The sequence below is a fragment of the Thunnus albacares genome, chromosome 7, assembly GCF_914725855.1.
Source record: "Thunnus albacares chromosome 7, fThuAlb1.1, whole genome shotgun sequence".
NCBI lineage: Eukaryota > Metazoa > Chordata > Actinopteri > Scombriformes > Scombridae > Thunnus > Thunnus albacares.
The window spans coordinates 21,116,078-21,132,129 of record NC_058112.1 but is presented as its reverse complement, the minus strand read 5'-3'; the positions used below and the strand labels follow the sequence as shown (position 1 = coordinate 21,132,129).

The window sequence follows — 16,052 nt, the reverse complement described above, 5'->3', positions numbered from 1 at the left end:
CACCACAAAAACAGAGAAAAGTCAAATGACACTCCTCTAAAATGTAAATTTCCTCGGCGTAGCAAACATCATTGCTATATTATAAATAGTGGTACAGTTTAGATTAATCCACACATCGTGTAAGTAAATCTGAACCCAAAAATAAAAGAAGTCTGTCTCGCCTTGCAGACAAAAATCCTTTATGTACAATGAGTCATCACAATACTAACCTAACACGACCCACGACGAGGGAGGCTAAGATGGTGTTTCATTTTAGATTCACTTTGGAGTATCATTAAAATTAAAGAGTGCAGGTTCCCTGACTCTCTATTCAGCAGAAAAATAAAATCATATTTCATCCAAAAGAAAGAACTGAGGCAATATGGCGGGGTGTTCAATTCTCTGACTAAGGGAACAGATTTTGTGCTGTAGTACAGTTTGGGGATGAGGCAGAACCTTATTCAATTCTGACCACTCTGGGACCAGAGTAGCTAAAAATAGCTCTCATTAATTCTGCCGTTGTGATGCTGCAACAGAGTGATTTTAGGGAAACTTGCAGCACGAACACTGGAGAACATTTAATAACCTCTTGTTATATTAAATGCCACGGATCGACTGAAACAAATGATGCAATACAGAAAAGAAAATGAATTAACTTTCTCTCTAGTGCCCATTTGTCGGTTTTTGTCTGCAGTGTCTGAGGAAAACAAAGAGAGGTAGATCATTTTCACAAGTCCTTTACGGTGCCAGGGCAGAAAACGTGGCTATTTTAAAAAAGATTTACAATACAGAACGCTTAATGTTGGTGCTGGGATACTCATGTGTTACACAGTCTGGTAGTAAAGTACTAAATTTAGCTGATAATTTGGCAGATTAACTGAAACAATTTCCTGGGGACAATTACTCTGGAGTTTTGAGGATGCAGACAACCACAACTCTCCTTTTTCTAGTATCAGTCTGAGATTGGATACCACTCTTTTTCTGGAGAATCCTTATTTTAAGACCCAAATGAGCTTCTCCACTCCAACTACGGTTGAGTTCCCACATGATGAGAGCAGCACTAAAGCTCTCTGAGTCTCCTGCAGGAAAACAAAAAAAATCTCTTAATTTGTCCAAGAGGTTTTCCGCAATCAGAATCCTGTAACTGTTAAATCAAATTAGGAATGAAATTGACGAAATGACTAGCACGTCAGCGAATGAACAAATTGCTATGTCCAAAGAAGCATACTTTCAGAACATTGTGCAAGTTGCACTGCGGCCAAAGACAGAAAACAACAACAGGATCACACACCACTGTGGCTGCTGGCAGTGAAGCAGCAAACAAGTAGAATAAGATGATTGATCACTTTAGAAATTGAAAACGATGTGCCGGGGAGTGCTGACAACTGCTAAAACTCCCATGCCTCAGAAAACGTATTCAAATGCAAATGAGGGCCCATGCCTTAGCACCAGTCAGGGGGGTCCCCTGAGAGTTAAGTGACACTCAGCACATACAACATGGTTAGACACTGTACTGCAGATCTCTAATGGAGGGCAGAGAGGGAGAGATGCAGCATTGAAAGAGCGATAAGAAGGTCAAAAGATGAAACCTATTAACTCTGACATAAAACTTAATCACCAGCCATTACAGCCATGAAAGACACACACTTGCATTATTTAAAAGCTACAGTTAAACAGACTTCCACCTCATCTTTGGTTTGTTGCTTGCGTATGTAGACAAAACTAGAAGCATGACGGTTAAAATAGAAGATCAGAGGTACTTACATCAGTTCATTCTGCTCACTACAGAGGATACAGACAAAAGCGTCTCCAGCCTCCAGCTACTGCTTAGTAAATCCAGCAGGAGATTCCAGCAGACGCACATCAGCAGCCTCAGTGCATGACCGCACCAATCAGTGCTGGGAGGGACTTGCCCCCACCTTCCTTTCCCCTTCTATTTTCTTAGCTCTGAAACAACTGAAATTACGACCACAGGTGAGGGGTTATGAAAGACTCCCTGCAGCTACACCCTAACGCTTCCTCTGTCCCGCAAGGGTTCGTGTCCTCTCTCATCATCTTACTTCAATTCATTCAAATTTATCCCTCCCTCCAACTCTCTCCTTACACGCTCATGGGATCGAAGCAAATCCCCTCTGGCTTGGCAGCGATCTGTGTGGGATCTGCAGTTCCGCTACAGCATGGGACTCCTCTGTACTAGCGAACATCCATCCGCAGTGTAAACTGCTGTATCGGACTTAACCCTCAAGCTGCCGCACTGAACCAGAGCAGAATCCATCAATTCTCTCAGCATGTGGGACATTATTACGCCCTTCCTCCCCAGGTGTGCTGCATTACATGCATAAATTATGCTAAACGTGTCAGTCACGTAGCACAGAGGATGACCAGCCATCAAACAGACAGTTAAGCATAAACAATACACGAAGACGTAATACTCTGTTGTTGTTGTTTTTTTTACTGCAGCTGATCACGTAAAGACAACAAAAACATAATCTCCATTGAATTTTACCACCAACAGAAATTAACATTGCAAACAAAGCAGATAAAAATAAAACCAAACACAACAGCCCTAGAAAAGGAGGCTGAGAGGAAAACAAGAAGGCACATGAGACTTGTATAACATCCCACATACACAAGGAAGGTTGCCCGGGGAATTTCTGACATCTGAACAAATGGATATTAGGGCAACATGATGTGTTTAACAGTCATTTGCTATGCACTAGTGCAGTGCCCGTTCAAAACGTGCGTGTTTGAAATGGGGCCGATTGCCTGGCCTCCGGTATTGCTGCTTCAACACATATAAAAATTATACTGTTGATGTGAGGTATGTTTGAGTGCAAGTATTAACTTTTCTCTGACTCACCGTATGGCTCTGATCGCCAGCTGTGCTATCCTTTTATTATTATGGAGTACAAAAAAAAAAAAAAAAAAAATTCAGAAACATAAATATTTTTTGGTCAAAAAAAAATTATGCAGGGACTTGAGGGTTTAATGAACACTCACACTCAATATTTTCAGTACTTTTTTCGTTATTTGACTATTATACACGTCATTTAGCTACTTTCAGTTAAGCCCTATGCAATTTCCATATTATCAAATTTTATCCTGAGTAAGAATATCCCCTCACACTAATCCAAATTCATTTCCAGATTCAGAGACAAGCTCCGGACCGTCATCTCTTCAACACCCTGCTCTTTTTACACCTAGACGGCAAACTCCGCACTCAGACACAGAGCTGAGCAGCTCGCTGTTCATTCAAAGTTTATTAATAGTAAACATGTCACGTGTCAAAGCACACCATGTGAAAATACTTTCCTCTGACTCGCTGTACAGCTCTGATCTCCACCTGTGCTCATGACATGCAGTTGCAGAGACCTGAAGCCCCGCCCCGCTGCTGCAGAGCTGAGCAGCTCTCTGATCGCTGGTTTATTCAAAGTTTATTAATATTGAACGTGTCACGTGTCCAAATTGCACCAAATTTGACACCGCACTTCTTTGGGTCCCCAGCAATACAGCCACCAAGTGTGAAGTAGATCGGATGAACAGTTCTCGAGATATGCAAAGGACACACATACATACGGACAGGGTCCTTGCTCCAGTTAGATTCCCTGATTCAATTTTCATCACGCTAAAATGTCACTGCCCTTGTTATTTTGTTTACGTAGCATTAAAAGCAGTTCAATAAGATGTTTTATGGGAAATGAAGATGATGAACTTGACAGCGTGTGCAAATGTGTGAACATGTAGTTTCATGACATCATTAATAACAAGTGACAGCCACTAACTTGCCATTATTCAGAGAACAGCTCTACCATGCAGCTTCCAGCGAAAAGGCAAATAAAAAGCAAGGACACTGTTCTGTCCAGTGGAAAACATCTTTGTATCCAATCAAGTGGCATTTAGAGGACAGGGTATGACAACTGGTCAAGAATGTTTATATTTGTTCTAGCAGTCGAGACATTTTTCCCCAACACTGTTAGGACTTGTGTGTTTTCTGTGTAGGAACATACTGCATGGTTGCACAAACATTCAAATTCATCCTAAGGCTAACTTCAAGCATCTGCAGAATGTGCCAACCACATATACTGAAGCATTCCTTGTTGTCTATGAAGGACTGCAGTTTCCCTCATCACCAATAGGAAACACATGGTATACTGCATAGTGTAGCTGTTATAAAGGTTGGAGTTATCGTCCTCTTTACAATGCAGCTATTTTTTCAGGTCACGTTTGGAGGACAGATGTGACTACAGCCACGGAAACCAACTCCTGTACCATTTAGTTCTTTTATACTGTATCAGTGTGTGATGTAGCAACATTTCATTACTCAACATCAATTCTTGAAATGCTTTTGTAACGGACTGCTTGTTCCTTCACAAATTTCTAAGGATCAAGATTACCAAATACTGCTGTATGTAAAGGCATCATTTGCACTTTGCCTTTGACATGCTCTTTTTAAGCAGGTTAACCAAACCATAATCACTGCCATGAATCCTATGCATCCAGACAAAATAAATAAGTGACTTATTTGAGAATGGATCAACACTGTGTCATTACAGATTTGTTTGTGACTGTGAGAGAAGGAATGCATTACATTGAAAATAATAAAAATACACACAATGCAATGACAAGGTAATGGTAAATGGACTGCACTTATATAGCGCCTTTCTAGTCTCCTGACCACTCAAAGCACTACAATACACGTCAACATTCACCCATTCACACACACATTCATACGCTGATGGTAGAGGCTGCCATGCAACCTGCTCATCAGGATCTAATCTAATGCACATTCACACACTTTGGGATTCAGTATCTTGCCCACACTTTGACATGTGGACTGTACACCAAACAAGGACTTGCTACGTTCTGCAGGTAGGTGCTGACCCCACCTGAAAATCAACATATTTGACAAACAATGTAAAAATCTTTCTTGGCCTCCAATCTTCCGATTAGTGGAGCCACAGCCGCCCCCAAAGGAGGAAGCAGAAACTCTTCAAAAGGCAATATGGCGCCAAAGTAGCTGGCGGTGTGCAGCTTTGAAGCAGCAACAAAGAAAAGGAAATCTCCATGCTGTAGGTTAAATCAAACGATAAGATCGCTATATCAAGCACTCTGTATCTGAAGGACTTAAGCTCAGTTGACTATAATGCTGATTCCTTTATTGGCTCGTTTGTTTATCTGCTAACGGACGGCATGGCTTCTCGCTCGCCTTGTAATCCAGGTACAAGTACACCTGTAGAGAAAACCGATCTGAATACTTTTGCAAGAGGGGAAGCCCAAGTCAATCAGGAAAGAATTGTCTAGCCATGAACTGCAACACAGACCTGAGCCTAAAGACACAGAATATAGTCTCATATTACTGCGTGAGGAGATTTATTGAGTTTATTGATAAACTCAATAAATTGGACATTCTGGATGCAAACAGAGATAAAGGATCTGAAAGAAATAATCAATGCCATGAAGTTTGGAAATGAGGAACCAAGAAATGGTCATTGGGACATGGAAAAAGAAATCATATGCCTCAAAAAGGAAAATGGAAATCTGAGGGAAACCGTGACGGATCTTCAGTACAGATCGATAAGTGATAATCTAATTATCACTGGCATACCTGAAGTCCTCGGTGAACATGTGGAAGGTTAAAACATTCTTCCAAAAGAGGCTCAACCTTTCAGAGGAGACAACAAAGGAGATCATCTTTGCCCGAACACATCGACTGGGAAAGACAAGACCGTTTGCAGACGTGGCTGCTCCAAAAACTCCAACGCCAATTGTTATCAAGTTTGAACACTTCAAGCAGCGACAGCAGATTAAAAAAATCTGGGCCCAAGGCTTAAAGGTAAGCCTTTCAGAATCTCTGAACTGTTTCCAAGAGTGTTAATGGAGAGGCGCAAAGTGCTTCTACCACTTTATCACCAAATAAAAAAGAAGAGGCAAAAAGGCAAACTTGACTACCGATAGGTTATATGTGACTGATAAAGTGTATATGGATCCAGACTCTACTCTCCGGCTTAAATCACGGTTCTGAGCTCACCTGCCCACCTTTCCGTTAATACAATGAATTTAATGATATGGCCAGGCCTGTTATTTCATTAACAGTGGAATTCCTCAGTTTCTAAATGGACTAATCTGGTTATGATGCTCGCCAACGTATGTGTGTAAAGGAAAATATTGGCTGCTGTACATGTGCTGCCAAACTTGCCAAAACATAGAAGTATTTGTTTTTGTTGGTGGTTTTTATACTGAAGCTCTAATATGTCCAAGTTATAAATGTCAAGCATAAATTGTAACGGTTTAGCTGATAGGAAGAAAAGGGGAGACATCTTTACTTGGCTTACAGATAAAAACTATTATATATTTTGTTTACAAGAGACTCACTTTACCCAACTGGATGAGATTAAATGTAAAAAGTAGATATTGTGGATACAATAATACATCACGCAGGCAGATTCATTATACAAGATACATTAGTGGATAGCATAGGATTTGTATTAATAAATCTGTGCGCACCTAATTCCAACGATCCACTCTTCTTTGAAGACATTTTCAAAATGTTGCAAGAAAAAAAGGCTACAAATTTGATAACAACAGGAGACTACAATACTGTACCGGATGAAGATTTGGATCAAAAAGACATACAAACTAAGAGCCTATAATGCTATTTCTAGCATCATTATAAGTCCTCATTAGACTTAATTGACATATGGAGATTGCAGAATCCGAAGCAAACAAGATATACATGGAGACGAGGAAATCAGGCAAGCAGAATAGATTAGGCTATTTCATTTTCATTGACTCCAAAAATTAACAAAGTTTGGATTAAAGAAAGATTTAGGTCAGATCATCATCTTATAATTTTGAGCATTATAGCGTTTCATAGGGGCCCAGGATACTGGAAGTTAAATCAGCAGTTATTGAAGGATAAACAGCATCCCTTGTACCTAAATTTATTTTAAATCCACAGTGGTTCTCAGCAAAGTTTTTGATGTCTGTTCATCCTCTGTATCACAAAGAACTCAATCCTTACCTTCAGTTAACTGCTTTTCAGTTTACTATTTTAAAGCAAGTCATTAAAATATTTATTAGGTTTTTTGGAAGAGGTCCTAGTCAGTTGGTTTCAATACCAATATCATCAACCAGAATCCTGTTATGAAATCCAAAGGAGTGTTAATGGTACAAGAGAAATATTTTGATTAAGGATAAGCCTTTGTTTATGAGTGTTTGGAAAAGGAATAATATTTATAAATGATCACTTGAACAGTGATAGATAGATAGAAGTCATGTCTTATCTTACAGTTGTATAAGGTAATATTTATGACCGAGCAGCTATACCACAAACGTGGAAAAGGAAACTATCGTTATGTACAAAACCAATGGCATGTTACCTCTACATTAAGGATACAACATGGATAAACAAGAGAAAAATAAACAATATATCAGTAGCTATCAGCAGTAGCTATTCAGTCAAAATGGGAGGATTTGTTAGACAAATGTACTCCAAGGGAGGGAGTTTTTACATACATTTACACAACTACTGTTAATGTCTACAACTAAATCTAATCTACGGGTACTTGCCTACAAAGAAAATGCTTAAATATGGGGCATCCAAGTATGTGACTTGTGTAGATTTTGTGAGAAGTAAAAAGTCAGATTTGATTTTATTTTGCTATTGTAAGGAAGTTGCATTAGTTTGGATTAAAGTTCAAGACTGGATCTCAGTTGTCCTTTAACTACAATGTTTAGTGATTTAAGGGATGATGACGGAAAAGACTTAAACAACATCATCATTACGATGGGAAAAGCATTTAAATTTAAAGCTAGAAAAAAGACAGCAATCAAACGCTGAACGTTTCAAAATGTTTTTGAAGTTGGCTCTAGAAAAGGATGTTAATAGGAATAAAGAACAGAATTTATTTTTTGGACGCTTTGAGTCATGTTGAAGGCTGGAGTTAAAAAAAAAACATTGGAATGTCAATAAATGTCAACTAAAGGGATGTAAATATGTTCATTTTTTGGCTGTATAATCGAACAAATAATTATGAATAGGTGTGTGTATGTGGATATGTATATGAATATGTGTGTGTGTGGTATATGCGATGTGATTATGGTTGTGTGTAGCTATAGTTTCTTCTTTCTTTTTATTTTCTAATCTGTTGTTGGTGGTGTTACTGTTATTATGTTTCTCTACATGTATGTGTGTGTATTCCTTTGACATTGTGTAATTAAAGAGAAAAAGCTCTTCAAACCCTGCAGGTTTGCCAAACTGTGACAGGGTGAAATCTGACAAAGAGAAGCATTCAAGGTTCAAAAGAATTCAACAGAGAAATAGATTTACACATTTTTACAAAGATTTAGCCCAGATTCATCAGCACTATACACCTGACACCAAACCAAGGCCGTGTTGGTCATTACAACACACACATCAGTCAGGATAATGATCGAGTTGGACAAACCTGACAGACACCGAGTCACCGCTGGCAAAGGGGACGAGTTAAATTTACATCCCTCTGAGCAGAGCCAGAGAGCGAGGTGACAGATTCCACTCATAGTTTGCTCTCTCCACTACCTTCTGCCTACCAGCCTCAAAATTAATTATTTCCACATCAACCAAAAGAGGCACATAGAGAACCGGAGCTGCTAATCACTACAAGTCAGCAGTTCAGCCACTGCAACTTGTTTTATTTTATGATACTTGATTCATGACTGCAATGGAGAGGTGGGATTACACTCCGCAAAATAAATACACTCCTCTTATTAAACACTCCAAAAACACCAATTTATCCATACAAGTAAACCACAGTTCTGTGTCTAATAACTGGAAATAGGGAAAAAAATTAAGCTAGTGATTACAGAATGACAACTTTGGCAGCAGCATTTTCTTGTTGCATTTTACAGAGTTGTAGCATATTTTTTTAAAGGAAGAAAATCCAATTCTGTTGACTACTATTATACTACTGTATACTATAACAAATCTCTATCCTGATGTTATATGTATACTCAAAATAGTGCCAATAAGTAGTGGGAAAAAAAAGTATCTCTTATCAAAATAAATAAATGTACACATAGGGCTTTTCAAGTCAAACAATTACGCCCCACACTTAAAGTGGTCATGTCTGGGGGAAAAAAGTCTAGACACAAAGTTACTTGAGCAGCAAAAATTTCTGTGTGGGATGTGTCTCTCAGGCAGCATGTGGCCAGTGGCCATAAAACATTGAATAAACTCTGTTGGCCCCACACACACACACACACACACACACACACACACACACACACACACACACACACACACACACATACGCACACACACCTTATGAAACCTGTCAAAACCACACTTGTCTTCCAAGTTCCAATGGAGGAAGCTAGCAGGCATTTAAGCTGGCTGTCAACACTGTAATTAACAACTGATCAGATTAGATTTGTGTTTAGACGGTATGATAATTTGCTGTTACAACAACATAGTTTTTCTGTCCGACAGTATAGTAACATGGAAGTTCAACGATTTCTTTTCCGACTGTTTTTAGGATGATTGGTTGCTCTCTGCACTTTTTGTCATAACACGTCATATAAACCATGTCATGTGGTGCAGGAAAAAGCTAAAATACTTGAAATCAAGTCTGAGTGGTCAGGCTGAGTTGTTTCCCTCCTAAAATATGATATTAATCCCACAGACTAAAGCATTTTGAATCTAAACTGAACTAACTTTTTTTTGCTGAAATTCAAATGTGTAAAATGACACTAAATTATCGTTTACCTGTTAAGAAGAGGAAATTCTTTCTTGGCTATCTTTCATTTTTATTTGTTGGGTTTATTTGTATTTGATGACTTTTTACTGGTGTTTAATTAACATGTCACAGACTATCGACAAATAAAGTAATTTTTTTTATTTTTTCCCCTACCTTTCCTTCCCAGGAAATATGACCTGTGTAATATGTTCATGCCACTTTATTCTTACTCTTTTCTATTGTGTTTTCATTTGAGCAAAGAGTGTTGCATCTTCACACCAATAAATTGTTTGTATCTGATCTGATTGTGTCGACAACACAACAAAAGGAGAACAGCAGAGTCTATGTCGGGGCTCCACAGCTGGAGTCGTAACCAGCAGCCTGTTGCACCAGCTGTGTGTGAGTTCAAACTAGTTATAAATGCAAATTATTACTAAGTTTTGATTTGCGCATTACTAAAATAAAAGCAGTTGCACCATAGAGATAAATTACAAACTACAACTCTAAGTAACAACTACATGCCTCTAGGGTAGGTGTAAATCATAAAATGTCAGAATTATTCTCACTGATGGTAAAACAGCAGTTTTTCTGCCACACGGTATCATTTTTTCATTAACTGCATGCCATTTTGAAACACAGTAATCCAGTGGAGACCCAATTTATTGATATGTTATTTCAATATCGATCTAGCTTACTACGATGCCAAGTGACTCATGCCAGCCAGAAAGCTAATACACACGGTAACCATGACAGTGGAACTCTATCTTTGACCGTTGATTGACGACTTGCCTTAGTTATGACTTTACGTCCAAACTAGTTAGGTTATGGCCCAAGTAATCGTGGTGCAACCAATTTTAGTAGCTGATTTAGTTACAAAATAACTAGTAGTTACGAAGTCTCGAGTGTCGACTCCCTACCTTAGGAGAGGACTTAAATACAGCTGGTATAGCCCAGTGCGGAGCTTGAGTGTGTCCTGAACACACGGACCAGGAAATCAGCTCCTGAACTGAATCAGCCCGGTGGAACTTATCAGTGCCCCACACAGAGCACACAAGAGGGCAGGAATGTGCTGATAAGCTGAGCTACTGACCTGAACCCCTCCTCCTCTCCGTCACCGTGATTGAAATGAGGACAACGAAGCCAATGAAAAACAGTAATGATATGGGATGTTTCTGCGCCATTAGAAAAAGGAGGTTCATGTTGAAATGTGATTGATGAGAGATTTTGCAAGCCTCTTCATCCTGATAATTCCACGCCTCTTTCAAACAGGGATTTACGACGGCCTTGATTTATACAAGTGAGCTTCTGTGTAACTGGAGCCACGTCCATAATGTAAACGTGCCATTTGTTAGAGAGACTTGCTGTACTATAGGAACATGGACTTAAATGTCGTATTTTTATTCGATGTTTGCTAGGAAGTTGTAGCACGGCCATATATCAGAGCAATGACCTTTTAATGCCCACAGCAAGGATTAATCAACTTCCCAACTCCACACCTTTTCTCCAAAAAGTAGCCTAAAATCTGAGTTGCATAAAATAAGTAAGGAACAAAAGATAGTGCACCAACCATTTAAAGCCTGACCCACCAAAATATCATTGATGAGACCTATCAGTAAACGTAGTGCAATTTACATATGAACTAGGCTGTATTTTATCCAGAATACAGTTGAGATGTGTAACTTTTTTGTTAGCATGTTAGCTAAATTTGCAACCCAATGGTACCCGTTGCATTAGAATTCATCTTGTACCAATCAAGCCACACTGAAGAACATGCAGAGTAACATTTGAGTGGACATAAAGAGGGAGAAGGCATTAGACTAGGCTGCAAAAAACCTCCTTAACTGGAAAAAAAAGATTGTAATGGAAGTATAAGCTCAGGAAGGGTGAAACAATGGGTGAGAAATGAGTCCATCTCAGTCTCAAGTCACACCTCTCAGTGAGTGAAAATCTCACACTTGATGGTGATGCCAACTATAAAAAATAATCCATGGTATGAGCATGGATACAATACTTCAAGATAGTGCAGGGTAAATAATTTTCCTTTTCATTCTAATGGCACCTCTGGGTTACTGCTAACACTGTTTCCACAGTTTCCAAACATTTCTTGGCATTGTTTTCCAGCACCCTGTCTCTACACAGTTGGAGCATTATTCTCTTCAAAGAAGCACCAGAGGCCATCTACCCTTTTATATTCATAACATAAACCATTTGTGTGCACATTAACTTACATACAAACCTGAATTTAAACAAGGTTTAATTTCTCAGAGGCGCTCCTTGTGTTAACACGTCATACAAAATAAAAACAGTAATGAAGTCTCATTAGTGTGTCTGTTTGTAACATAGGTATGTTATAAGCAACATCTGGGCGAGCGTCTTGTTTCAGACAGTTTCTAAAAATACACAGAACCACGAGACTGCAGTCAAATTCGACTTAAGTAGGCAAAATATCAGACACATTTGACCTTCCAAAACCACGATGACTCAGATGACTGCTGTTCCTATGACAGCTTAGGGCAACATGATTTAAAGGCCAACATTTATGGCTGCCCTTGAGCAGCTAGATACTCTCTTCATGTCAGGCCACATGCTTGCCAGAGGCATCCCCTGCTCAGCACTATAATTTGAATTATTTAAAAAGAACACACTGAATTAAACTGTGCAATGAAACCTCTAATGGCTAAGACAAATATAGTCTGCATTTTGCCTCCCCCACTTAAATTTGGAAAATCTGTTGCCCTGCCAAGCTGCCATTTATATAACTTTGCAACGCTATCGTGAGGCCAGTGATGACATATTCAGTCAAAAACCTAAAGGTAATCCCTTCTTACAGATTCTAATACTGAGATGTGCAGAAATTAATCATACTTCCATTGAAAGATAAAACTATACATGTTATAGTTAAGAAATGTAATATTACTGCATGCTTTAAATAGTATTTTGGTAGCTTCCTTTAAATTCAAAGCCTATTATCCATTTTTCAAACTAAACAAATAAATCTATGACATCTTCTCTGCCTTGTAGCATTCTCAAAAATAAGAAAAAAAACAACCTAAAAAGTAGAGCTGAGCCATAATGGCTACATTAAAGATATATTTAATATAATACCAAATTTTGGCCATTATAGAAGATGTGTTCATACAATAAGTACTCTACATTAGGGTTGTGGCATATATTTTGGAAAGCTGGCAGACGCATTCACTGAACTTGAACAGTTAAATTAGTTCAGTTAACTGTTTCATCCATATAAAGCAACTGGCTGAGGTTAATGCATTTATGCCAAATCGCATTTACCGGGATCCCGGATGATTTGAACATTATAAGAAATAATAACATGTTCGTCTCCTCACTATCGTTACATATTTAGTACACCAGTCAGATGATGAGAGTGGACAGTGTACCAACAAGATAACGTCATCCGCTCCGTCTAACGGCAGTTAACGGCAAACGAAAAAAACGGACAAAACAAGCGATACTGTCCATCAATACTCAACAGGTGACGACTGGTGCTTTATTATTCATGTTAGCCGCAGTCTGTCCGTTTGTACGGACACGAAAACAGTCAGATAGTTCGCCTAGATGTGTTAAGCGAAACCAAACACAGACTGCAGCCCCCCGACACACAGCTGACATGACAGTGCGTTATTATGACAGCTGGTTTAACATCGTGTACATGCAGGCAAGTATCTCTCGGTGTCACCAAAACTAATGCCAGCTAACAAGCTAACATTAGCCAACTGCTACCTAGCTTCGCCCACTTTGCTTTTACTAACCGGCCATCAAAACAAGGTGAGCCACCGCCTGACCTTCCCCTTTAATTTTGAAAAACCGATGTCATATTTCTAGCTGCGGACCTCACGTCACCACTCACTCTTTGCCTCCTGCAGTCTGACGCTTCATAAATCTTGTGCCCCCTTAATACCCCTCTTGGTCAAATCAACCCCCTAGCTGGCCGACATTTTGTTACAGCAGCTAGGCTAGCTGTACCCAGCTAATGTTACCTGGAAGCTCCGCCCGGTGACAGCTCGACCGCAGGGCAGTTTGTGACTCAGTATTACAGCTTATGCAAGCTCCACAAAAAATAATGCAATTGACATCATTATTCGTGCGCTCAATAAAAAGATAACGCTAGCATGTTGGGTAACTAGCTTACCGCTTAGCATAGCGCGTACATGCAGTTCGCTAGCAGTGAGGTAGCTAAGTTTACCTCCGCTTGTACCGTTATCGCTCGCTTGTGCCCGCAGGGGGGACACACACATCCACTCAGCTCCTGCTTATGGAGCAAAAAATATATACTCTCTGAAATAACGTACTCACGGATAAATCAAGAAAACCCATTCACCTTCGCAAAAGCAATGGTCCTCACGGCGTGCTTGTTAAAAATGTTACAGAAAAAGAGAAAGGTCTTCCTGGTGTGGCTCCAGAGCAGCAGCCGCCGCACTGCAATGGCAGGCAGTGGATGAAGCCTTCCCTTCCTCTCTTCCCCCCTCCCCGCCCCCCCTTCTGCTCTCACACTTCGGCTGCCTTCACCGCCGCTTCACCGGTGACAGTGACAGGTTCGCCTGGAAGAAACCATTTCGGTTTGTCCGCGGGGGGGGGAGGAGAGGAGAGGAGAGTAGAGGAGACGAGAGGAGGGGGAGAGCAGGGATGCAGAGAGGCTGTCCACAGCAGCCGCAGCAGCAGCAGCAGCAGCATCATCCAGCGCCATTCCGGCGTGAGAACAAACGGTCGACGATGAGGATGAAAATGCTCTAGTGAAGCTTTCAGCGCCTGGTAACCACATCAGTACCCACAATGTATGAATTAATGCGACTGTTATTAATATGTCGTCTATTGCAAATGTATTGATTAATAAGAAGAATACCCCTACTCAAAAAACAGCATACTAATCCTAAAAAAATACTCCAGATTAGAGCTACTGCACTTTTATCACGGAAAGGTCCCAATATATGAGTATTATCAACAATGATGGCAATTAATTTAGAAAATTCAGTATTAGACTATAACAATAATATAATAATATAATTATATCCTATTTATATTTATATTATATATTATATATTATATCCTATTTTTATGGGATATAATTTAGACAAAATGACAACATACTTTAAACTTACGGATTGATGACAGGAATCATGAATTAACTATATTGCAGATAAATAGATGTTTATTTTAGTCTTTTTCATCAGCCCATTTTTTTTGCTTCTACAAAAACAAAACAAAAACCAGGCTACTGCTTTTATGTTAGTGTCTAGTTGATCAGAAAAGAACTGACAGCTCTCAAAATGGATAATGAGATTAGCAAGGTCTAACAGTTTTTATGTAGACATAGCCAACTGTATGTGTCCATAAAAACTTCTCTAGGATATGTTTAACAAAATAAAATTATATGAGATAACCTGGTAATGCAGTAAAGAAATGCAACAAAAAACAGTTACAGTGTCTGCTTAGAAACAGTTAATATCCCTGTCTGAACTTCATACAGGCAACTGAAAACTTCCTCTTCCAGGTGATATGATTTGCCTATTGTACCAGTGGTACAGACATCTACGGGAAGACTGCCGTAGGCCTAACAAGTCATTGTGCACACAGAGCATTGTAAGCTTTGCCTTTGCCACATGTGACACAAGGAGTTACATCTTATCTTTAAAGAGCCTTTAACACGCATCCTGATCACACAGAAAGCTAATAAATCGACGTAAGGGTGAGACAGCTATTCAGTTTACAGTGAGGGTGCAGCTATATTGCCCTCATGCACCTAAAGAGAGAGGTGATTAAAATTTGTCTTTATATTGTACTTTTAGCTTTATTTGATGATGCAAAAAGACTATTTGCACAGCACATTTCAACCAAGTGCTGAGCAGTATTTGAGTTTCAGTGTTCAAGACTTGCCAAAAAAGTTTTTAAATTGCTTATGCATACAACAACAGGATTTTTTTTTTTTTTTTACACCTGTTATGTAAACAGCCAACAGCAAGATGCAATAGATATCTGGTAGTTAACACCTCTACAGCCAGAACATCTGGATGCATAATCTCTATATACCAATGTAAAAGAAAAAAAAGGAGACGTGGACTTTCTTATGTTAAGTAGGTGTTAATATTTATGGTCAGATTTGACAGATCAAATTTTAAAAAAATGAGTGGTTTGATTGATCGGGACACCTTTGAAACAAAGGACTGAACAAGGACAAGATGGCCCATCCCTTATGCCTTTCTGCGTGTGTGTGTGTGTGTGTGTGTGCATAATCAGGAAAGACTGTAATTTATTTCAAAATGTTAGCTCTCTGCAGGATGAAAATTAGAGGCTTTCTGCATGAATGCTTTAATATATTAAGTGAAAAAGGCAGTGTGAAGA

At 39.3% G+C, this 16,052-nt stretch overlaps 1 protein-coding gene across 12 annotated transcripts in view; it reads right to left on the bottom strand.

The window, feature by feature from the left end:
* Window positions 1-16,052, bottom strand: part of tjp1b (tight junction protein 1b) — a 59,466-nt gene that overhangs the window by 23,454 nt on the left and 19,960 nt on the right. The window contains exon 1 of one of the 12 annotated variants that reach the window (XM_044355694.1): window positions 14,010-14,139. The exons of 7 other annotated variants lie outside the window; for them this stretch is intronic. In XM_044355694.1, the coding sequence (XP_044211629.1) occupies window positions 14,010-14,030 (21 nt within the window). In that variant the 5' untranslated portion in view covers window positions 14,031-14,139. Of the gene's footprint in view, window positions 1-1,743; window positions 1,772-13,563; window positions 13,613-13,693; window positions 13,718-14,009; window positions 14,140-16,052 lie in introns of those variants that run through there. 4 more of the 12 variants (XM_044355696.1, XM_044355698.1, XM_044355697.1 and 1 more) reach the window with 4 other exon arrangements.